This window comes from Carassius auratus, chromosome 1, assembly GCF_003368295.1.
Source record: "Carassius auratus strain Wakin chromosome 1, ASM336829v1, whole genome shotgun sequence".
In the NCBI taxonomy this organism is placed as follows: domain Eukaryota; kingdom Metazoa; phylum Chordata; class Actinopteri; order Cypriniformes; family Cyprinidae; genus Carassius; species Carassius auratus.
Window position 1 is genome coordinate 16682510 of NC_039243.1, and position 25237 is coordinate 16707746.

Below are 25237 nucleotides of genomic sequence, written 5' to 3' on the forward strand. Positions count from 1 at the left end.
CTCAGCAGATGAGCTACAGGAATGACTGACGGCTGATCTAACAAACATCCATCTGTGAACTTACAACATCTTTATGTTTGACATTATGGAATATACAGCTGTGAATGACTGTATTTGTGAGACGCACATGCACACAATGAAAAAGTGCAGTCATGACACATTTCCCCTCTGGTCTTTCTCTCCAGTCTCCATGGTGATCCGTCTTCATCTGAGTTGACCATCTGACCTTTCACGTACATGAACAACAAATTTCTATGACCATGTCTTCATCTGAACATGCTCATGAATCAGTTAATTGCATTTAGTTTCAAGCCACATTTCATTACATGGCCCTCAAAATACAGGCAAGTTTGAGCAAACTGATGATTAATTTTGGTTTGGAGCAGGAAACTGGTGAAGTATGTCATTGTTACATCTACACAGAACTCAAATAATGATTCACGTTTCCAATCACTTGTACATCATTGGTCAGTCAGTCAGATAGCTTTGTCCCAAACTCAGGCGATTGGTTGATGTGTCACTCAAACAGTTCAATGTTGTGAAAATGCCACAGAATCACATTGCTTCACTCATCTGCTATTGACAGTTATTTTCAACATGGAACTGGCACTCCATTACCTAGATCAAAAGCTCAGCAGCTTAATCTGCAAATCTCTTCTGACAAGAGGAGAAAATTCCACATTGAGGAAAGTCTGTTTATGAGGCTCATGTTTCTGAATAGGTCTATAACATACTTCAACAATTTTTGGCGCTGCCCTGAGCAACAGTGGTCAGCGAATCTCACCAGAAGTGAGTTCTGTAAGAGGGAGAATCAATGGTGTTCCTCTTCAACTTAGAACAGCCCCATCAATTTTTGTGTTTAAGATCGGTTAAAATAAATGGAACTTCATAATAAATAGGATTTTTTTTTTAAGAACATTTTTGATGTATGGGCTCTCAGCACCTCTGGACAGCAGTAAAAACATCAACCACTTTCAGGTCCTCACGGGTTTGTACACCCACTTAAATGAATCTATTTTTAGGGTTTCTGTGGGTCTTAAAAAGAGATATCCAAGCCTTAATCTATTATTTTGTAAAATTAATTAAAAAGTAATGTAGATCCTGAAAACATCTTCAAAAGTCTTAAATTTACCTTCATAAAACCCACAGAAACACTGTATTTACTTTCTATCAGCAGGAAATATTCAAGAACATATTTAACACAGAATACTCACATACACACACACACACACACACACTTCTTTCACACAGAATCACAGATGAATAAAAACAGGTTACTGAAAAAATACTAAACACTTCTTTTAAAAATTAAAAGATCTTAACTAATTGATTTAGACCATGTATTTGTGTGATGTAAAGTCATTCAAGGTCAAATGTCCATGGTGCTTTTCACAAAAACTCTCAGATAACCAGCGATACTGTATATAATTCAGCAGCTGACGGTGACAAGAAGCAGAAAAACCTTGTGAATCTGTGTGAGACGAGCAGAATCAATTTCTGGAAAAATCTGGACATGTATAAAGAACATAGCAAACAAGAACCACAACAAAAATGATCCTCCAGATGATTACATGATCAATTTGCATTTCACCATTCCATTCAATACCAAACTGGAAAAACTGGCCTTTCCTGCATCAGGAGACAAGTGAACATGACTGAACCTTGTGTTACTACTGATAACTACAAAGTTTACGAGAACGAGTCAATCTTTTGTTCGTTATCTGGCTTGGCTCGGTGTTCATCTTCAGTTCTGTCTTCACAGCAGTTCATTCAGTGTACTGTTTGAGTAAATGAATTACTCTGGGATATTGGTTTGTTTGAACTCAGAGGGAGTGTCAGCCACATTAAAAAAGTTCACAGCTTAAGTAATTTGTGGATTAATGCTTATTGGAGACATGAACCATTTTAAATGATTCAGTTCGATTTGGTGAACTGGTTCAAGAAGATCCGGTTACATCGAATGATTCGTTTGCGAACCGGATATCACTACACTGCAGTTTTGAACTCTCTCACAACAGACACGGAAGAGAAGACAATGATGAATAAAGTCGTAGCTTTTGCTATTTTTGGACCAAAATGTATTTTCGATGCTTAAAAAAATTCTAACTGACCCTCTGATGTCACATGGACTACTTTGATGATGTTTTCTTACTTTTCTGGACATGGACAGTATACCGTGCACACAGTTTCAATGGAGGGACTGAGAGCTCTTTGACTAAATCTAAGATATCTCAAACGGTGTTCCGAAGATAAACGGAGGTCTCACGGAAAGACATGAGGGTGAGTTAATAACATAATTTTGATTTTTGGGTGAACTAACCCTTTAATAAACTAACCTATAACTAACATATAACTAAACCAAACAAAACACATATGTATATATACATAATAAAGGAAAGTAAGGAAGAGAAAGGGAAAAACAAAAGAATGGCAGTATTTCACATCAGTTAAGTCATGGCCTAATGGTTAGAGGGTTGGACTCCCAATCGAAGGGTTGTGAGTTCTAGTCTCGGGCCGGACGGAATTGTGGGTGGGGGGAGTGCATGTACAGTTCTCTCTCCACCTTCAATACCACGACTTAGGTGCCCTTGAGCAAGGCATCGAACCCCCAACTGCTCCCCGGGCGCCGCAGCATAAATGGCTGCCCACTGCTCCGGTGTTTGCTGTTTGCTCACAGTGTTTGTGTGTGTGTTCACTGCTCTGTGTGTGTGCATTTCGGATGGGTTAAATGCAGAGCACAAATTCTGAGTATGGGTCACCATACTTGGCTGAATGTCACTTCACTTCACTTTCACTTAACCATAACCTAATGAGAATCATCAAAGAATCAAAAATATCCTTAAAAGGGGCTCAAACTTGAACATGCATCTAAATAGTTGTTAACGGTTACTTGCAATAGCTTTGTTGCTGAACAAGCGTCCTGATGCAGTATGGAGGTTGTTGAGTTCTTTTAGAAATAAGCTGGAGATTTTCGTCTGGTTCTTCTGAAGATAGGAAATCAAACTCAAGAGGAGAGAGTTTTGAGGAGTCCTGGATAGTGTTCTTCTTCTGCCAAGTCTTCTGTGTCCGGCTGGTGCGGGCGTGCCTGGTAGGCCACAACACATAGCTCAGGCAGTCTGCGGTTCTGTTAAATTCAGTGGATAAGGATGGAAAGAAAATGAGGATATGAGCTAGAAACTCTTCTGCAACCCTTAAGTCTTCACCAGGCCTTTGGACTTTCCATTCAACAATATCCTCTGACTTAAAATGGTTCTTTCTCATCACCTAACTTCAGCCAACCTACTGGAGACCCAAAGTGCATCAGGACTCTCTTTCAAACATGGCGAGACGTGCAAGTATCAAACTTACAGTAGACTTATTAATTGATACACCCTTTACAAATGTGTGTTTGAACTAAGAAACTGATGTTTCCTCCAAGCTGTAGATCTGCTGAATATCAAATGATTATATTATATATAATATAATAGTATATATGTTTGTACTTTAATCGACATAAAACATCATCCTTCATCTCGGCTACATAAAATGGGCACAGAGGCGCAGTCAGGCTTAACGCAACATTTTGTACAATGGAGCAGTGTAATTTTTTTATTTGTTTCTTTAACTGCATTTTATTTTGACAATGAACAGGCTTCAATATAGCAAAATTATGTTTTGTCAGTGCGATGGTCGTACCAAAGCTAGCTGGTTATACAGAAGCAAGACATTATTCAAAGGGGTTAAGCTTTTGCAAAATAAAGAAAACTACGTTGCGGTTTCGTGTTTCTTTCCAAAAACTTGAGAATCTGTCACAATGAACTGTAATTTAGCAAATTTTTTCTTTTGTTTCATTAATCTGTCAATATGATTTAAGTGAAATATATATAATGTATATGCCTATATTCCTTTTTATGTAAGCCTATAGGGGTTCATTTTTCTGTTTTCTACATTCACAGCAGTGCTGCAGGTGTGTGTGATCTGTTGAATTCATCTCACACTATACTCATAAATTCTAAGGGCGGTGTCAGGATAGTACTCAGGAGACAGAGGCAGTTGAATTCAACACAAAATCTTTGAGATAAGGGTTCATGAGAGGTAAGTGGAGGGTAATTTCAGGTGGGGTTCTGTGGAGTTCGTTTCTGTGAAAGCCATGAATATCAATACTTGTCTCCTCTTCTTGCAGTCGAAGATGAATGCTCAGAGAATCACATGGGCACTCAGGAGATAGAGGTTCGTAGGAGAATTCAGATCACAGATAATGCCATAAGCGTTCTGGAGACAGGAGAACAAAGGCACACAGCTTTAGCTTATCAAAAGGTAAGTATACGCTACTGCTGGTGATTCTTTGAAAATGAGGTGAGCAGGAGACAAGATCGTGAGGTCAATTCTTGTTGGAGGCTTGATGGTGAACTGGTGCATGGGTGAGTGTTATATAGTGCCATGGTGATGGAGATCAGGTGCAGGTGATTAGTACTCAGGGGAGTGTGAGCGTTGATGATTGGCTGGGACCGGGTCTGCCTGGTGCATTGCCATTGCGACTTGCCTATGATGAGTTCACAGCTGAGTGGACATTTCACTCATTGGCTTCAGCGTCACATTTGCATATGCTGTACTACTGGAATTTGTGATTGGTTGACAGCAAATTTAATTGAACGATAAAATTACATTATTAACCGGTTAATGGCCATTTCAAATTTTCGATTCTGTTCGGAACTATAAAATTGTATTTGTTTTTTTATTCAGTTAATTTAGAAAAATGTTTGGAGCATTTTTTGTTCGTTAAATATAATTTTTTGTTTTTTAAAGTACTGACCAAGCGGACAGTGGTAGACAGTGAGCCTACAGTATGTTTGATCAATTCAGTTTTCTAAAATCATCATGACTTGCCTATAATAAAATCTATAGATATAAAACAGTTCAAGCCTATAACAAAGTTTAAATGTTAAACCTAGATAAATATGTACTATCCAATAGTTTGTGCCGCTTGAGAAGCTTTGTAGGACATTGAAGTGCCAGTGCGATCACTTGCATTTTTTTAAGTGGATAAACTGTCATTTTTACTTATGAAGGTAAGAGTAATCATTCGTAACTGCAAAGGGTCTACTTTTATTTGTGTGCTATCACAATATCAACAAAATGTTGTACTTTTATAAAAGAAATGATGCGCTTTCTGCCATCTTGTCTTTAACAGGAGTTCGAAAATTAACTGAAACTCAGCGAATACATGCCTCAAAGACACAAAATGTATCTATAGCAAGCTTTAAATTACTTTGGATTCAGGATCGCCAACTTCATCCTTGTGACACCAACTTAAAAACAGTAGTTTATTAGTGAATAATTCAAATATCCCCTTACTTTCTCCCCCTGTCACATTTATGTTAATTACTTTTGCCAGTGTTTTGCAGCAAGCTTAAGCCTATTTCATACATTTGAACACAGAACTGTTCAGCTGCGCTGATGGTACGCTACTGCTGCTGCACACTAAACACAGTCAAGCCACTCTTGACTGTCACGGTAGCATGGTCTCGTGTTGTTTGCACCAGCATGGCAATTTTTTTCTTCACTAATTGATGGAACTAATTAATCCTTTTTCTAATTTATATATACTATCTAACATAATAGCTATATCGAGATATATATCGTTATTGTGAAATAAAATTTCTCATACCGGGAAATAAGATTTTGATCATATTGCCCACCCCTATTTTCCACTAATGAGGACTAGCGATCAGTGTGTTCACTGACACTAGTGACCTTCACCAACCTTCCTGAAGGGCGGTGTTGTGTGTGGATGGCTGCAGTGCTGCAGTGACTGTCCTCCAGTGGAGTGTCAGGAGCAAAAAGCACAGCATCACGTGTCTGCAACACAAACAGATACACACACACACGTGTCAGCAGACCAGCAGATACTCACTTCACTGCATATTATACCAGTACACAGAATGATCCCTAACATCTTCACCCACACATACACATAACAGTTAAACACATAATGATATGCACAATGTCAACATAATGATTATGTTTCAAATGTCAGCTCTTTTAAAACATGTACAAGTTCAGAGATGTACCTATCTTTACAAATCCTGTGATCTGTTGACAAAGGCTGAAGGACTGGAAATAATGGAACTTCACGAGAGTAAACACCACACAGACTCAATGTTAATCTTTAAATGGTAGCAGATCCTCATGAGGAAATACTTTTATAACAATAAATGAATTTATAAATTCAGTCATTCACTGTTTCATGAATAATGAATCATGAATGTGAAATCACACATAGCAGAAAATAAAGCAATGATGAGTTTGTTTATGCATGTCCACTTTAATTCAGCAGGGAAATCTAAACATCTACACAACCTTCCCAAACTTTCTAGCTAGTTTATAATTCATTATTGATAAAGTTTCAAATGCAAAAAAAGCCCAAATGGGTAAAAAAAAAGGCATGGTGTGCAGTAACATTTGCTTTGGCCTCCTATTCGTCCTCTTTAAAATCATAGTTAATAAAACAGTAAAATCATATCTATAAACCCCATTAATTCAATATTCAATCATCCTCCACAGAGGATTTGTTTAGCATATAATGTATGTTTGTTTAGCACAAAATGTATGTATGTTAAAGGGATTTTTAAAGTTTTTGGTATTAACGTTTTTTTTACGCAACTCTGTGATGACGTCATGTTGGGGAGAAGTCGAGGAAAGGTAGCCTCAGTCTAGTATGATGCCGCGTTCCAGGCAACCCATAACCCGTGTTTTTCCAACCTTAAACCTGTGAAAGTGCACTGGAACGGCAATCAAACCCGTGACTTCCCACCCGTGAACTCGTGTCTCGTACTAGATCGATGTACTCCGAGCAGAGAGCTGCACGGGTCCGATTTTGTACATCCGCACCCGCCCGTACCCGCAGTGCTTAAAACCGCATCTGACCCATATTCCGACAGCAGCACTAATAAAAATCCGCACCCGACCCGACCCGCTTAAAATAGAACTGACATCCGACCCACACCTGAAATCAAATCAGTTAAGCCAATCACATTAGACACACTTTTTTCTAATTTTATTGCCAGGTCATACAGAAGTTATTTATGGAAAACTCTTTTTAAAAGATATTTGTTTTTTATACATTTTATCTTAATTTTGCTCAATGTTTTATCAATCAATTGCCCGTATTTAATAAATAAGAAGCAAATATACAGTATTGTTCAAAATAATAGCAGTACAATGTGACTAACCAGAATAATCAAGGTTTTTAGTATATTTTTTATTGCTACGTGGCAAACAAGTTACCAGTAGGTTCAGTAGATTCTCAGAAAACAAATGAGACCCAGCATTCATGATATGCACGCTCTTAAGGCTGTGCAATTGGGCAATTAGTTGAAAGGGGTGTGTTCAAAAAAATAGCAGTGTCTACCTTTGACTGTACAAACTCAAAACTATTTTGTACAAACATTTTTTTTTCTGGGATTTAGCAATCCTGTGAATCACTAAACTAATATTTAGTTGTATGACCACAGTTTTTTAGAACTGCTTGACATCTGTGTGGCATGGAGTCAACCAACTTGTGGCACCTCTCAGCTGTTATTCCACTCCATGATTCTTTAACAACATTCCACAATTCATTCACATTTCTTGGTTTTGCTTCAGAAACAGCATTTTTGATATCACCCCACAAGTTCTCAATTGGATTAAGGTCTGGAGATTGGGCTGGCCACTCCATAACATTAATTTTGTTGGTTTGGAACCAAGACTTTGCCCGTTTACTAGTGTGTTTTGGGTCATTGTCTTGTTGAAACAACCATTTCAAGGGCATTTCCTCTTAAGCATAGGGCAACATGACCTCTTCAAGTATTTTAACATATGCAAACTGATCCATGATCCCTGGTATGCGATAAATAGGCCCAACACCATAGTAGAAGAAACATGCCCATATCATGATGCTTGCACCTCCATGCTTCACTGTCTTCACTGTGTACTGTGGCTTGAATTCAGAGTTTGGGGGTCGTCTCACAAACTGCCTGTGGCCCTTGGACCCAAAAAGAACAATTTTACTCTCATCAGTCCACAAAATGTTCCTCCATTTCTCTTTAGGCCAGTTGATGTGTTCTTTGGCAAATTGTAACCTCTTCTGCACATGCCTTTTTTTTAACAGAGGGACTTTGCGGGGGATTCTTGAAAATAGATTAGCTTCACACAGACGTCTTCTAACTGTCACAGTACTTACAGGTAACTCCAGACTGTCTTTGATCATCCTGGAGGTGATCATTGGCTGAGCCTTTGCCATTCTGGTTATTCTTCTATCCATTTTGATGGTTGTCTTCAGTTTTCTTCCACGTCTCTCTGGTTTTGCTCTCCATTTTAAGGCATTGGAGATCATTTTAGCTGAACAGCCTATCATTTTTTGCACCTCTTTATAGGTTTTCCCCTCTCTAATCAACTTTTTAATCAAAGTACGCTGTTCTTCTGAACAATGTCTTGAACGACCCATTTTCCTCAGCTTTCAAATGCATGTTCAACAAGTGTTGGCTTCATCCTTAAATAGGGGCCACCTGATTCACACCTGTTTCTTCACAAAATTGATGACCTCAGTGATTGAATGCCACACTGCTATTTTTTTGAACACACCCCTTTCAACTAATTCAACTAATTGCCCAATTGCACAGCCTTAAGAGCGTGCATATCATGAATGCTGGGTCTCGTTTGTTTTCTGAGAATCTACTGAACCTACTGGTAACTTGTTTGCCACGTAGCAATAAAAAAATATACGAAAAACCTTGATTATTCTGGTTAGTCACATTGTACTGCTATTATTTTGAACAATACTGTATAGCAGACAATGGAATAACCTTAGTGTAATTGACAGAATTACTAAAAAATATTTTGCTACCTAAAAGTTAAATATTTTTTGTGTCACGCATGCATGCATGTCTATTTCCCTCATATTAAATATAAAACACATGTGGACTGATATTTTTCCAATGTCTGGACTCCTTTATTAATGGACTATATAAACAGACGTTTCAATATATTGGTATTAAATTCATTTTCTGAGAATTTATATTTCATGTTTTTACTGCAAATGTCGAAATACGTGCTCTTTGGTACATCAGTGCTTGAGTCACTGATCACATTAGAATAAAATATCTCATAATAAAATACAAAATTGACTGATTTATGAATGTATATGCATAGTTCTCATCAGTTGGAAATACAGATAAACGCTTTAATTTGTTGTATTTTTGATCCTGAAAGAAAACAGAACAACAAAAGAGCGAATCATACCACCGTCTGAGGTTGTGCTTAAAGTCGAATGCACCCATTTTTAAATCGTTCACAGCTGAGCATCGTGAGAGGCGGATCTGCGCCAGAGCGCACATGTGAATGAGCTGCACAAAGTCATTTTCAGATGCAAAAAAAAAAGAAAAAAAAAGAAAAGAAATTGTGTATATATATATAACAGAATATATAACAGAAAAAACTACGAAAAAAACAAACAGCTGGCTGATCTTTTACGTCTGTTAACTAATGACTCATGCAGCCGTTCACGCGGTTGTGATTTTTTTAAAAAGTGGAACATAGGCCTATTTTTAAGTTTGCACGTGACTGTTTTGAACCCGTGTTTAGACCCGTGTTTCCCCTGTGTCCGACCCGACCCGCACCTGTATCCGACACAGTTGGATATTTTTCACTCGTATCAGCCAAATTGGTGGGTACCCGAACCCGTGCAGGACTCTAACTCCAAATTCCGAGGTCACACAGCAGGCGAAACAACGATGGCAGCCCCTACGAATAATACTGCCTGCGGATGCAGTGTTTATGCAAGTAGTACACGTTGAAAAAACAATTTTAGGTCAATGCAATGTTGCAATAAAATAAATCTAGTTACAATTCCTTGTGCTCAGAAAGTTTGGCGTAACTTGCCTGGAATGGTACCAAGTCATTAGTAGTGGTATGAAATAGTGATTACGAGCTCAAAAACCTCCCTGTAACGTGCGCAGCATCAGAACTATAGCGACTGACTGGAATGAGGAAGAGGTGGCAAGAGCCAACATGTATGATGGCCCGCAGCAGTGTAATTTCGATTGAGCCAGTCGTGAGAGGGCAAATGAGGAATTGCCAAGAACTGATGTCCGTCAAAGCCTATAATGCATGGTCTGAGGAGAATGTGTGGAGTTGGTGAAGTGTCCTGGAGAGTTGCTATCTCTTGCAGCAGCAAGAGTTCTTACTAGAACCAGGAAATATGACCATATTAGCCCGGTCCTGTCGACACTGCACTGGCTCCCTATCAAACATTGTATAGATTTTAAAATATTGCTTATTACTCAGAATCAGAATGAGCTTTATTGCCAGGTATGTTTACACATACGAGGAATTTGTTTTCGTGACAGAAGCTCCACAGTACAACAGAATGACAGCGACAGAACATAGAACACATAATAAAAGAATAAAAAATACAAATAAGTATATAGTGAATGACAATATACAAATTGACAATTGTAGGCAGGTATGTTACAAAATGCAGTTATGTATGTACATGTGTATTATGTGCAAAATTTAAGTGTATACTAAGTATGTGTGTTAGATAAATAAGTGTATGTGTATATAAATATAAAGTGTAGTGTGTTTGCAGTTATTATCAGCTGAAATTACTTATAAAGCCCTGAATGGTTTAGCGCCTCAGTATTTGAATGAGCTCCTGTTACATTACAATCCTCTATGTCCGCTGGGTTCTCAAAACCCAGGCAATTTGATAATACCTATAATATCGAAATCAACTGTGGGCGGCAGATCCTTTTCCTATTTGGCGCCTAAACTCTGGAGTAACCTACCTAATATTGTTAGGGAGGCAGACACACTCTTGCAGTTTAAATCTAGATTAAAGACCCATCTCTTTTACCTGGTTTACACATAACATACTAATATGCTTCAAATATCCAAATCCGTTAAAGGATTTCTAGGCTGCATTAATTAGGTAAAAAGGAACCGGGAACACTTCCCATAACACCCAATGTACTTGCTACATCATTAGAAGAATGGCATCTACGCTTATATTAGTCTGTTTCTCTCTTATTCCCAGGTCACCGTAGCTACCAGATCCAGTCTGTATCCAGATCAGAAGGTCACTGCAGTCACCCGGATCCAGTACGTATCCAGACCAGATGGTGGATCAGCACCTAGAAAGGACCTCTACATCCCTGAAAGACAGCGGAGACCAGGACAACTAGAGCCCCAGATACAGATCCCCTTTAAAGACCTTGTCTCAGACGACCACCAGGACAAGAACACAAGAAACAGATGATTCTTCTGCAAAATCTGACTTTGCTGCAGCCTGGAATTGAACTGCTGGTTTCGTCTGGTCAGTGGAGAACTGGCCCCCCAACTGAGCCTGGTTTCTCCCAAGGTTTTTTCTCCATTCTGTCACCGATGGAGTTTCGGTTCCTTGCCACTGTTGCCTCTGACTTGCTTAGTTGGGGTCACTTCATCTACAGCGATATCGTTGACTTGATTGCAATGCACAGACACTATTTAAACTGAACAGAGAAGACATCACTGAATTCAATGATGAACTGCCTTTAACTGTCATTTTGCATTATTGACACACACTGTTTTCCTAATGAATGTTGTTCAGTTGCTTTGACACAATGTATTTTGTTTAAAGCGCTATATAAATAAAGGTGACTTGACTTGACACTCTGGTATGGCAGCCATTTTGTAAAAAGTCTTCTCAGCAACTCCCACAGTGAAGGGTGAACCACAAATTTGCAATGTAATGTCAATATAATGTTCAAGCATCCAATTAGGCCCATTTAGTGGCATAAGGGAGCTGAGTGGCTCGGAAAGCCCTCCACGGAAAAAAAAAAAACATTAAACATACCTCATCTAATGAAGTTAAGTGAGCCAGTTCAATAAAGTCCACTACATAATCCTCAATGGGCAGCTCATCTTGACAAAGAGTCATTAACTGGGCTGCTGGATTCATGGCTGGCCTAGAAACAGTCACAAAGCTGCTTGATCCTGAGTCTTCTGTTATAATGAGTCAGAGACTTTCAGATCCATATGCAGAACTTTATTATAAGAATGGTCGGACAGGCAGTAATCAGGAATGACGTCAGGTATGTCAGGGATATCCAGAATCAGTAACATTAACAAGCAGAGGTTGGGGCAGACAGCAGAGAATTGGAGTCGGTTTAAACAATCCAAGATCAAACACGGAAGGAATGAACACAGGGAAAATGCTCAGAAATGCTAGACAGAACTAAACAAGACTTTGCCCAGACTGAGAGTGACTGTTCTGCTTAAATGTGTGTATTAGCTGCAGGTGTGTGTGTTTAATTAGATGCAGCTGTGTGTGTGCAATCAGTTCGAGGAATGAGGCAGGATCATAGACAGTAAAAGAAATGTACACAGCGACCCCATTGGATTCAACGGAGACAAGTGAAGTCAATTAGAAGCACGTACTTCCTGGGGGTCGAGCGTACTGCGCAGGTTCAAACTGAGCTTGATGAGGTAGATGTCACATGAGCAACCTGTCTGACAATTGTAAGTCTTCTAATAGCTGTGCCAAGAGAAATCTGAATCACCCCACCAAATCTTGCAGATGTTGTTGAATAATTTTGTCCCGTTGCTTTTATGCACTCTCTATGGGCTTCTCCCTTGACTTCATGCCTCCATGTCCCCCCGATAGCCACATAGACCGTAAAAGATTGCCTACGAGCTTCTCCCTCCTGTCCATATGGTAATTTCTCTACTGTGCGACAGAGAGTCGCAAGGTATGAGTCAATAATTAGTCTATTTTTTACAAAAACTGCCTCTACGGGCCACAACATAAGGTAATGGGGTCTTTCATACATTTTCGTGTTTCTTTAGAAATAATGAATGGACAAATGGAGTCTTTAAATGCCTCAGATGTTAAGTTATTTGCTGTCAATGGAACGCTAACAGCAGGTGGGGGTCCGCTAGCCAATGGCGGCGCCCAGGGATGCTTCAATAAAATAGGAAACCCTGGCCCCCTGGGCATGATGGGAAATGGAGTTCGAAAAAGCGGACGCAAACAAAATTTCCTTTGTCTAGTGCTCTAAAGTTATATAATATATAGTACATTAAAGTTTTCTAGATATCAAAGTGTGTATGTGTGTATATACAAAAAAAGCAGCTTTATAATATACTAGTAGTGAAATGCTAATGCATTTCTAATGAGCTAAAAATACAACTGAAATGTACTTGAAGCACATTAAAATGATGCTTCAAATGTACTTTAACTGTAGTTCATAAAATATCAAAAGTATACATAAATTTGTACAAAAATTATGTCAAAACGAGAGGAAGAAGTCATCGCTGTGACCTTCATGACATTAAACATGATTAATAGTTGTGAACTACTGGTGTGATTTCAGAAATCCAGCATCACTTACAACCAGTGTTTGGAATAACGGCGTTTAAAAGAACGGCGTTAGGTAACGGCGTTATTTTTTCAGTAACGCGGTAATCTAACTAATTACTTTTCCCGTCGTTACAACGCCGTTAACGGTATTGAACGTTAAATGCGGTGCGTTACTATGACTTAATTGATTTAATAAACTATGCAATCCGAACGGACCCCTGGCTCACACAGCGAGTGAGGAGGTGGGTTAATGACGAGATAAGCGGTTGTGATTGGCTAAGGCAGAGTCATGTGTTTCATGGTAGCCAATCAGTGCCGGTGTTTTTACACACATGGCCGGCACACGCGGCAGCGCCAGCGGCGCCAAACACACACACACACGCGCGCGCGCGCAACAGCTACACAGAGATTCGCAGCAGAGATGGCGAGTCAGGAGCAATCCGATGAAAAGTTGGCATTTTCAAGGTGAAGATATAAGCACTACTTCAAATTCATTGTGGTCAAAGGCAAGAACGTGCATGTAATGTGTACATGTAATGTGTGACACGCATCTACAAAGATAGTGGCCAAAAACACCCTTTCTTACAAAGATGATACTTGAAGTGTAGGATAAAACTCTCGCTGTGTGTTGACGTGTAATAAATATTGAAAGTTATGTACGAACACCTGTCTGTTCTACTCATTTCAACTGACTTATGAAAACTGCAAAAAAAAAATGTAGCAACGTTTTTTTTTTTTTTACAGTAACGCAAATAGTTACTTTCCCTGGTAATGAGTTACTTTTATTTTAGAGTAATTCAGCTACTAACTCAGTTACTTTTTGGAACAAGTAGTGAGTAACTATAACTAATTACTTTTTTAAAGGGGGGGGGGGTGAAATGCTATTTCATGCATACTGAGTTTTTTACACTGTTAAAGAGTTGGATTCCCATGCTAAACATGGACAAAGTTTCAAAAATTAAGTTGTACGTTTGAAGGAGTATTTCTGTTCCAAAAATACTCCTTCCGGTTTGTCACAAGTTTTGGAAAGTTTTTTTTGAGTATGGCTCCGTGTGACGTTAGATGGAGCGGAATTTCCTTATATGGGTGCTAAGGACACTTATGCCGGAAGAGCAGAGCAGAGAGAGGCTGTGCACAGACAATCACTGATCAGAGCGAGAGCGTCGCGAAATGTCACAAAAGGAGTGTTTTTGGTTGCTAGGGCAAGACAACCCTGCACAGATTACCAAAGAAAAAAACAGCATTAAGGGACCAGTGGATGGAGTTTATTTTTACAGAGCATCAACGGAGTTGTGCAAGTGTTTGTGTTTGTTCCCTGCATTTCGAAGATGCTTGTTTTACAAACAAGGCCCAGTTTGATGACGGATTTGCGTATCGTTTATTTCTTAAGGATGATGCAATCCCAATGAAAAAGGGTCACGATCGTGTGTTGGAACTGCAGGCGGTGAGTAAAACTGCTTAAAATAGCTCTGCCTCCTTGTTAGTGCGTCAGGTTCGAGCCCCGCTCGGAGCGAGTCATTGCTGCTGCTGCTCTCGTTCAGTTTCAGCCTCGTGATCTGATTCTGGATCATAAATAAACGGCCGAATCTGACTGTTAGCCATGGTTTATTTTGGATGATGTTTTTTTCCTCAAGGTAATGTCAGAGCCGTTAAATATGTTTTTCAACGGCTCTGGGTAATGTCACAGCTTCCAAACGCTCTCATCGCAAAAGCCTACTGGCGCTCGTGATTCTTTAGCTCCGCCCACACGTCACGCCTCCAGTCGGTCGTGTTTTTCTGGGAAAAATCGGTACAGACTATCTTTCTCTTATGAATATAATAAAACTAAAGACTTTTTGGAGTTATGAAGGATGCAGTACTACTCTATAGGTACTCAAGATTAACAGGATATTGAGTGAAAACGAGCATTTCACCCCCCCTTTAAAGTAACGTTCCCAACACTGCTTACAACAGCCTCAAATATCTAAACTCATATTTGACTATTATTTTACATAAAAAAAAAAAAAAAAATGACATCAGAGGTAAAACAAGTTATTATGTTATGACAAAATATTACATAATAACTAATTCACAGAAAAAGCAAGAAAGTGAATTAAGAGAGTAATTTGTCCATTAACATTAAAGACTCTTTCATTCACATCTGATCATGCAAATGAAACTCAGATTAGTGAATGTAATCTCTTAATTAATCTCCGCACCGTTTCCTCGAAAAAACTAAGCTTGATCTAATAATGTGGGACAAAAGCAGAGTGACCACATGCATGTGTTATAAAAGCGTCTTTAATTAGTAAAGCCCAGTAATGAAAGCCATGATTGTGCTGAATGCGACAGTGTATGTGGAAGTTAGGTGAGGCATGATTGCAAAGAGGCAAGGATTGCTAATGCTCTCTATGCACATGCCAGTCATGATCCCCACAATGCAGATCTGTATTTCTATTAACTCAAATCTATTCAATAATCCCAGACACACAAACATAAAGAGCTTCAGAAGTGAAAAGCACCTTTATTGAGCGAATTCAGTCTTTCACAGCCGCATTTGATGCTCACGCATGCATTTTGACTAAAGCTTTTCCAATATCTGGAGGAGCTTAAGAGCTTAAAAAGAACAACAAGAATGACACGAGATTTACTGCCCACCACTATTGTCACTGGATTAAACCGACATGACAGATAATCTTTATTTGTGTCCGATCAATCCAGGCACCCAATACTGACAGCATCACTCTACTAACCAGTACTGCCCCTAATAGCACACATCCCAGACGTGTGATTTTTACATCTGCAAGACATTTTTTAGAGTGTTTTCTCATTTGCAATACATCTATGGGACGTTTCCAGTCAGATGTCTACTAGACTTTAATAAGATGTCTTTAAGAAGTTTAGAATTTAGAATGTATGTAAAACTAACATCTTAAAGTTTTCTATCAGATGTGTTTACACAGCCATTGCTTTCCAGATGAAAAGATCTTTAACAGACATCTGTACTAACTCAACAACAGTATTGCCTGATAATCAAATGAACATCAGTATTGCCTGATAATAAAATATTATGAATGTAATTCTTTATTTGAAATTCATAACTATAATAAATTCATAAATAAAATTTATATCAGTGCATTCCAAGAAATATCTGTAGAAAAACAGCACAATGTACCATGTTAACATGATATAATTTTCAGTATTTATTTTTTTCCAATAGTTTATTTTTTATTTTTTTATTTTATAGATTATACATTAACTATCTTCTGATAAGACATGATCCATTATACACATATTTTTTTCTTTCCATGTGGCAGTTAATAAAAAGAAATGAAATTATGAGTGTGTGTAGTTCTTAATATCATTATGATATTGTGAATTTGTATGTCTCCTACTATAGATAATTTGTGTGAAACTACTGAATACATTTTAGTGTTTATTTGATTATCACTTAACCAAATACAGTACCAGAGTAAAATAGCTGATTAGTGAGTGAGAGAGTTTAAGACTGATCTCTCCCAACCAAGCATTGCTTGCCCTGTTTGTTTCCATCCCATTTTGTGTTTGAAGAATTCAGATTATGGATTGATTGTTCTTTGAGTTCTGGCACTAATGTGAGCTTGAACAGGTTCAGACATCCAGATTGGTCCACACACGGTCACTGGTGACCTTTATCATGTCACTTCAGCAAACGGCCAGATGGACGTCTAGAGTTGAGCTCATGCAATAACACTCCATTAATTAGCTGCTAAATAAGCTGCTTTTGTCTACTGAGGGTCATAATGACAAAAACAAACATGTCTCATTTACACACACATTTGAGCTGAATCACAGCTGAAAATCATTAGCAAACTACATCAGGCCTGAAGTCACAGACATGTAAGTGAAAATGACTTTTACTACTATAACTATGTGCTCTCGGTTCAAAGTCCCTGCTTCTGTAAACCGTATGTCTAAATACATGTCTAATAGCTCAAACGTGTGGAAATTTAAGGACACGGGAGCCGCTGATACATGCTTTCCTCCTATATGGCAAATATATATGTATATATTCTCTCTTTTGTTACCACAATATAATTCAAATATATGCCAATACACTATATTCCAAATTATTATGCATAATAATACATATAATACAAAATTATTATAATATGTGTAAGGATGTCAAAAGGATTTCAATATAATTAACATTCAAATATTTTTTGTAGATATCCTTTTAGACTGCATCAATCTCAAACAGGTTTGTTAAATAGTTTGCCAGGCCTTCTTAGGTAAATGGAAATGCAATTTCATGCAATATGAAAAAAAAAAAAAAAAACTTTCTGAAGATGAAAAGCATGAAAACAACTAATATTCTGTCAAAACTGAATAGAGATTTTCAAACTGTCAGAAGATCTGTGAGTGATTTAGAGCACAGAATAACTAGATCATGGAGAGAATTTGTGCTCATCATCAGTCCTGTAGTGAAACAACAGATCACTACTGATCAGCATCTTCATCACACGATCACACTGTAAGGTCCAGGTCTTTCAGCACGTAGAGTTATTCAATTTAGGCTAAACTCAAAACTGACTCCATTTTAGTATGACCTTGAATTTAGGTTGGAATGGAAATTGGTTGTACGTCTGTTTCTAATTAGTATTCTTCTGACATTTGATTATTCTAGTTAACTCCTACTCTTATATTAACTCGTTCATTCGGGTGCTCATGTCGCTAACAAGGATTCAACGTAATCTACTAGAGTCAATAATTATAGAGTAAAACAGAATAAAATCAAATGTAACAATTTATTATCAGTCAGGTAAATATGTGGGGAAGTCGTGGCCTAATGGTTAGAGGGTTGGACTCCCAATCGAAGGGTTGTGAGTTCTAGTCTCGGGCCAGATGGAATTGTGGGTGGGGGTAGTGCATGAACAGCTCTCTCTCCACCTTCAATACCACGACTTAGCTGCCCTTGAGCAAGGCATCGAACCCCCAACTGCTCCCCGGGCGCCGCAGCATAAATGGCTGCCCACTGCTCCGGGTGTGTGCTCACAGTGTGTGTGTGTGTGTTCACTGCTCTGTGTGTGTGCATTTCGGATGGGTTAAATGCAGAGCACAAATTCTGAGTATGGGTCACCATACTTGGCTGAATGTCACTTCACTTTCACTTTCATGTATTCTGCCAATTACATATCCAATTGAAAGACATCAAATCATATCAATACAAAACATCAAATTCTCAAAGATGAATCTAAAAGTAAAATATGCATACCTGACCTTAGAAAATACATAGTATAAAGTGAAGAGACACACAACACACTACGGGCTTTCTGGCTACAGAAATCGCCCTGATCCTTTTGCTGCAATCCTTTAAATACCTCAGACCAAGACAAACATCCCCCGAGATGAAGACAGAAACTAACAATTGGAATTTGATTAGGTCAGGTTCAAGACCAGGGTAGTTTACACCTCAATGGGAACAGAGAGTAATTTACATGGAAGACCCTGGAAAAGGGCACTCCCATTACAGTAATCAAAATATCTCTTAACTCTTAGGATTTGTATTATCTTTTAATCTACTTTTCTAAGGTTGAGACCATTGTACCAGTCGCCCTGAGACAATTCAAATGACACCAAACATGACTGTAAATATCACTTGCATTAATGCAGAATATTATACTACTGGCAATTCTGAGTGAAACTAAGTGGAGGGAGTGTGATGGTGAGGTGTGAACTGCTAGGTGTGGTGCATCTTCGATGGCACCGTTACTTATGATGGAGGGTATTCAAGAGAGTGTTAAAATGTTAATTATCAGGAAAGTCCTTTGCTTTCTTAGAGAGAAGTCGTCCCTCAGTCCAGACGGTCCGGCTCCAGACTTACAACACCAACACTAACTAACCCTGACTAACCTAAACTATAATAGCATGTTTGGGCTCTAGCTGCATCTACACTGCAAGAGAGTGACAAACCCAAAGTTAGCATCACAGATTTCAGATGATCAGATTTTGTAAAGACTTAACAAGAGACACATTTTTACTGCTGCATGTTACCGTTAAACCACCCACATTAGACTAGTCAAACAACCACCATACACTGATAAACAGAACAGGCAGCTTTCACTGAACCAGATCTTCATATAGAGGTGTAATAAATGTAGTAATAAAGACAGAACTTCAGCCTGACTTTAAAAGCTTCAGCTGAAACTGGATGAACTGCATGTGCATGTCCCATACAGTGTCACGTGTATGGTTGACATCTCTGATTGTGATTTAAACTGAGGTGATCCGCTGTTTGTGAGCACTTAAAGCCACTTCTGATCTACTTTTAACCTAATTGCCTTTAAACTACTGGGTTACTAGGGCAACATCTGACATGGGAATCTGCTGCTTCATTCTCAAGACTCCTGCTGTAACAGGAGAAAATAGTCTGTGAATGTGATGAAAAAACATTTAGGCTAGATGCTGAAAATCAATGCAGCCCCATCTCTGACTGAATTTATGACTTCTCATGTTGCTAATTACACTTCATATTTACATTGCTTCTTGAGCTGGAGATATTTCACAGTTGTCAACACTTGTGACATAAAGCTGAAAACAGCAGTTAAAAAACAACAATGGCATGAAGCAATAGAGACAAATGGGTGAATTAAAAAACATGTAATGATCATGAAGTTTTCTCAGTTGTGATTAATAACTAAAGGCAGTTCAACAAAAATACCATGATGTACGGTACAATCATTTTACAATTTAAATAATATCGAGTTATTTTTTGCACATTTCAATAATAAAAATATGTAGGGGGATTTAAATGTCATGGAAATGAAATAATAAATCTCAATGCAAATGATGCTCTTAAAAAAAGGATTACCTTTCATTAAGCAACACAATCTGTCATTTTCTTGCTTTAGGGTTTAAAGTGAGCTGGACATGAAGTTCTCCGGTTTCATGAGATTCACACAGACTGACTGGCATGTTTCAAAATGCTGTATACAAAAACAAAAACACCACTGTAAATAATTTAATCTTTCAGTTTTCTGCCTCTAGGTTCAAGACTCAAGGGAGAAGGATGAAGGAGCAATAATTATGTGTTCCTCTTCTCTTTGGTTCCCAAATGCTGTCTGTTGTTCTAAAAGGTGACTAGTAAGCAAACAGTGAGCTTTCTGGAATATCAGCTAACTGTTTTAGGGTACAAATCATCACACGTTTGGTATTTAACATCCTGTATGAGGAACAAACAACATCGCACCAAACTAAATGGCCTTTTTGCACAGAACTAAATGTACAGTACTAAAATACTAGGACTATTTCCCAGTACCATTTAAGGTTGCATTCACACCGACCGTGTGTACTAGAACGTGACTTAGCTGGTAGATAACCATGTCATTTGTGCACAACGTTCAACAAAGTTAACAGAGAGGAATAATATTAACAACAGGAGGATGGAGGACACTGTAATTGGAGCTGTGTTTTTGTTGTCTCTCGTGGGTTTCAAAATAATGGACATGGAGTGTCGACGTATACCCAAAGCGAATGAAAGAATGGAAAGAACGGAAAGGAGGATTAAGAATCTCCAACAACAACAACTGGCAGTGCTACATTTGCCAGAAGTGCCTGAAGTTCAGTGTCCATATATCTAATCGCTGTTCATCATACAGTACTTGAATAAAAAAAATAAAAAATTTAAGTCATTTAACATTAATACAAAACTAGTATTCATTAAACATATCTCTGAGTGAAAACATTGTCAGTTTAAATTAGAAAATACCTAACCAGAATCCTGGTTATTATCTACTGTCTGTGATTCAGTTTTGATAAAAATGGTTTTATTTTATTTCTTGAATGATATATGTCATACAAAAAAGTCAAACTACAATACATATTAGTAATTTGAATGGAAATCATATATATATATATATATATATATAATTAAATTAACCTAATCTCAAAGGAAGAAAAGAATCAGCCGTTTTATGACCAAACTGGATCCAGAAACATGCATTTATTATAGAGACCACACTGGATCCATTTTCAAGTACTTATTACACCTGTCACAAATCAAACCGGGATCCATAACAGGTAAGTCAACTCGAAGTTTTATGGGCAGGCATTCGGAAAACACAGTGAAGCACACTGGTGAGCACAGAGATGATGGTTAAATTGGGATGACTTGACTCAGGAATTGACAGCTCTTTCTGTTGCAGGAACACAATGAAGAGGCAGATAAGGTTGATTGGGATGCATACTGAAGGACAGAAGGTAAGTTATCACAGTCACGAGTTAAGTACATAGTTCAAAGGGACAAGACCAGACAACAGTAATGGAGATGGAGAGTGACTGCTTATATTCAGTTCTTGATTATCTGGGGCAGGTGCAGGGGTTAAGAACTGACTCAGATCGGATGGGAGGAGCAGAGGAATCTAGTTCAGTGAATTGAACGGACTCTGTGATAATAAATTTTTCAGCTTAAGTCAGAATTCTGAGCATAATCGGCCCAGGGAAATCAACAGCTTCAGCTGTGCTGATGATTGTGACAATATGACCTTAGGTATCTGCCAATTTCCTGGATCTTCCGCTCAGTCTGACCATTGGATTGCTGATGGTACCCTAAAGACAAACATATTGTGACTCCCAGAAGTTGAAAGAAGGCCTGCCAAACTGCACACCAACTGGGGCCCACGGACTGAAGGTTATGAAGGTTATGGCCAAGAGTTGCTGATATTGCATTTGAACTCTGCCATGGATAGTTTGTTAAAGGCTTCTTTGAGTGCCAAGAAGCTAGAGAGTGCTTTTCCAGGGTCCAGAAAAGAGTTTTGGGCCAATTGCAAGGGAGAGATGTGAGTGATGAACTAATCTGACACCAGTTAGACATGAATTGTTTGTGGAAGTTGGCGAATCCTAAGAAACATTAGCCGCTTTTCCACAATTATAATTGATATTATAATGTTCCACATGAAGCATGCAGCATGTAAATGCTGATACCACAGAAAACAAAGCAGCAAGACTGTTCGCTTCGCTCTGAGAGGGATAAGACATAATTAACCCCAAGAAGATGTGCTGAGGATTACCTCAGGATTTGAGTTTTGGATTTCATCAGAAAAAAGAATGAAGCGCTTTATCCAGCAGAGATCATAAACATGAGTAAGTCTCAGTTTTCACATAACGTGTACACATTTTACTTTTTCACATTAAACTTTTTCCAATCTATAATTCCTGACTAAATGTATAATCAAATGAAATATTATGAAGTTTCATTCACATCATCTAAATGTTCGACTGTACTACTAGTATCAGTGACCATCACAATAATGTTAATAATGTAGATTATCATTTAGTTTATTTGAGAGCACATAAACAATATAACTTTTGCAAATGCTAGTTATGTGATGTTCATTTATATATTTCAACATGACACAATACCAGTCAATACCAGTTTGCTAAAGCAGTAATATTGTGAAATATTTTGTATATTTTTAAAATACTTTTATATATGAATATATTTTAACATTTATTTGATTCCTGTGATCAAAGCTTAATTTTCAGCATCATTATTCCAGTCTTACTCCAAGTGTAACAATATACACTATACCATTCAAAAACTTGGTAGTCAGTACACATAGAAATTAAAACTTTTATTTAGTGCACATGTAATGATAAAAAAAAACTTAAAAAATATTCTTCTCTCTTTTCAACATTAATAATAATAATAATAACAAGTTTTTTGTTGTTGTTGTAGAAAATCTGAATATTAGAAGGATTTCTGAAGGATCGAGTGACTGGAGTAATGATGCTTAAAATTCAGCTTTGAAAGTCAGCTTTGATTATTCCTAAAAACTGTTTAACTGCACTGCAAGTGAATCTCAAATTATGTTGTGGGATAATTAAATATATTCAAAATAAACTACAAACATAAAAAATATATACATTTATTTCGTTCTCACATTCTTTCTTGTAACTCTTCCTTTTCAGTCACACACCTGACTGAAAGGATCATTATATCAGCTTTGTCTTCTCAGGTGTAAATCAACCAATAATTCATGATAGCCAGGGCCGGCACAAGCTCAAATGCCGCTCTAGGCAGAGCACGATTGTGCCGCCCCCACCTCACATTCACAATTAGGGATCCTTAAGATGCATGTAAAAAAACTTATTTTTTTTTTATCTATGAAATTACACTAAAATAAAAACGTGCAAGCATATTTTCAGAGTTTTTTTTTCATTCTGCAAAAAGGTGAAAAGGTACACAATGCAACAGCTGCGTATAATTTCTGTTTTACATGCTAATAGATAGTGTACAGAATAAAACTAAACATATGCACACAACTCTTTAGCTCACAAAACTGGAGGTTTAGATTTTTTCTTGACTGATACACACATTCACACACCTATATTTCAGAAGCGTGCGCGTCGGGCTTTCGCAGCGGCAAACGCTTTGATTGCGTCCTCGAGTTTAACTTGTACTTCGGAGATAATTTTTATCAGTTTAAGCTTTGAGAAACGGCGTTCTCCAGATCTCACAGTGACTGTGTTGAAGTGCGATAATTGTAACCTATGTGAAACAAACAAATAAATTAATAATTCTCTCTCTCTCTCACCTTCTCTCTCTCTTGCCTTCTCTCCAGTCCCCCCCCCCCCCCCCCCCCCCCCCCCCCACCCCCCACCCATCAAAATGTATATTCTGCGCATGTTCTATTCGCAAGGAATATTGGTCTTTTGAGTCTTTGGATACAGGAAGAAGAATCGGAAATGAGGCATATTGCGTCTTATGTCCAGACGCTAACCGTGCGTCGCCGTTTACATCGGGATATTGGCGACTGATTACACATTCCATGTATACAGGAGTAACTCTCTCCGCTCACGCATGTAAACGGGTTATCCCGAATGTTTCAGTAACCCAAATAGTGACCTTAACCCGAATTTTAACAGCTTGTAAACGTAGTCACGGATTAACCAACTCATGCGTGTTTGATTAGGGTTAGAGCTAAACTTTGCAGGAAAGTGGATCTCGCGAGCCAGATTTGAGGATCACTGGCCTATAGGCACGCGCCGGCCCTGATGATAGCTGACACCTACTCACCCTTTCGAAACAAAAAGTGTCTTAAAAAATGTAAATAAATCTATTGTTTTCTGGGAGTGAGCAAACAAGATGATTTTCATATCATTTTGAAGCAAAAATTCTAGGCTACAAGCTCCAGGTTTGACAGTCTTGCGAACAGATGTTCTGTATGTGTTTTATGACCTTATTTCAGTGACTTCAAAATTTTAGTTTTTCACTAACCATGCATAAACGTTGTTTTCTCAAAAACAATCATGTACATACATGCTATTTATATATTATTGTAGCCCACTTTGTAATGAATACAGTGTTTTCAGACTTTAGCCATATATATGTTTATAATCACAAACGTTGTGATTTCACAAACATGTCAAAACTTCTCCATGCCCCCAAAACCCCCTTAGACCTCAGATGGTTAAACGGACTAGGAGGGCCTTATAGCATCAGATCTGTAGCATCGAGCCCAAAACAGCGCTGCGTTTCCAACGTCGGGCCACAAGCTCCACTGCGCTTCACTTAAACCCGCCCTTTACACGCCTCTCAGGAAAAACATCATGCAACCCCATCATTTACCAACAAAGAGAAGTTATCAGTAAACGAATAAGAAATAAGGTCACTGGAACTAGCGTAATCACAAAACGAACATGATAAGAATGACCGTTTGTTTGAATGCTTTGTTAAATATTTAAATCCAAAAGCATCAATGTTTTAATATAACACATGATTACATTAATCATAATGAATTAATTTATCAGGATTGAAAATTAGTCACACAGAAATAAAGCATTATGAACATAAACTGCTTATTCAGTTGAGCCTGTTTCTGTTTATTTAAAGTCACAATAGCCTATATAGCTAAATCACAT

The 25237-nt window shown here is 38.1% G+C and overlaps 1 protein-coding gene across 5 annotated transcripts in view; it reads right to left on the bottom strand.

The window, feature by feature from the left end:
• The window catches only part of crfa4 (cytokine receptor family, class I receptor 4), a 69943-nt gene that overhangs the window by 19126 nt on the left and 25580 nt on the right, over positions 1-25237 (bottom strand). For 4 of the 5 annotated variants that reach the window (XM_026255856.1, XM_026255932.1, XM_026255923.1 and 1 more), the window contains one exon: positions 5744-5838. In XM_026255856.1, coding sequence (XP_026111641.1) covers positions 5744-5831 — 88 coding nt within the window. In that variant the 5' untranslated portion in view covers positions 5832-5838. Of the gene's footprint in view, positions 1-5743; positions 5839-20186; positions 20313-25237 lie in introns of those variants that run through there. The other variant, XM_026255957.1, reaches the window with a different exon arrangement.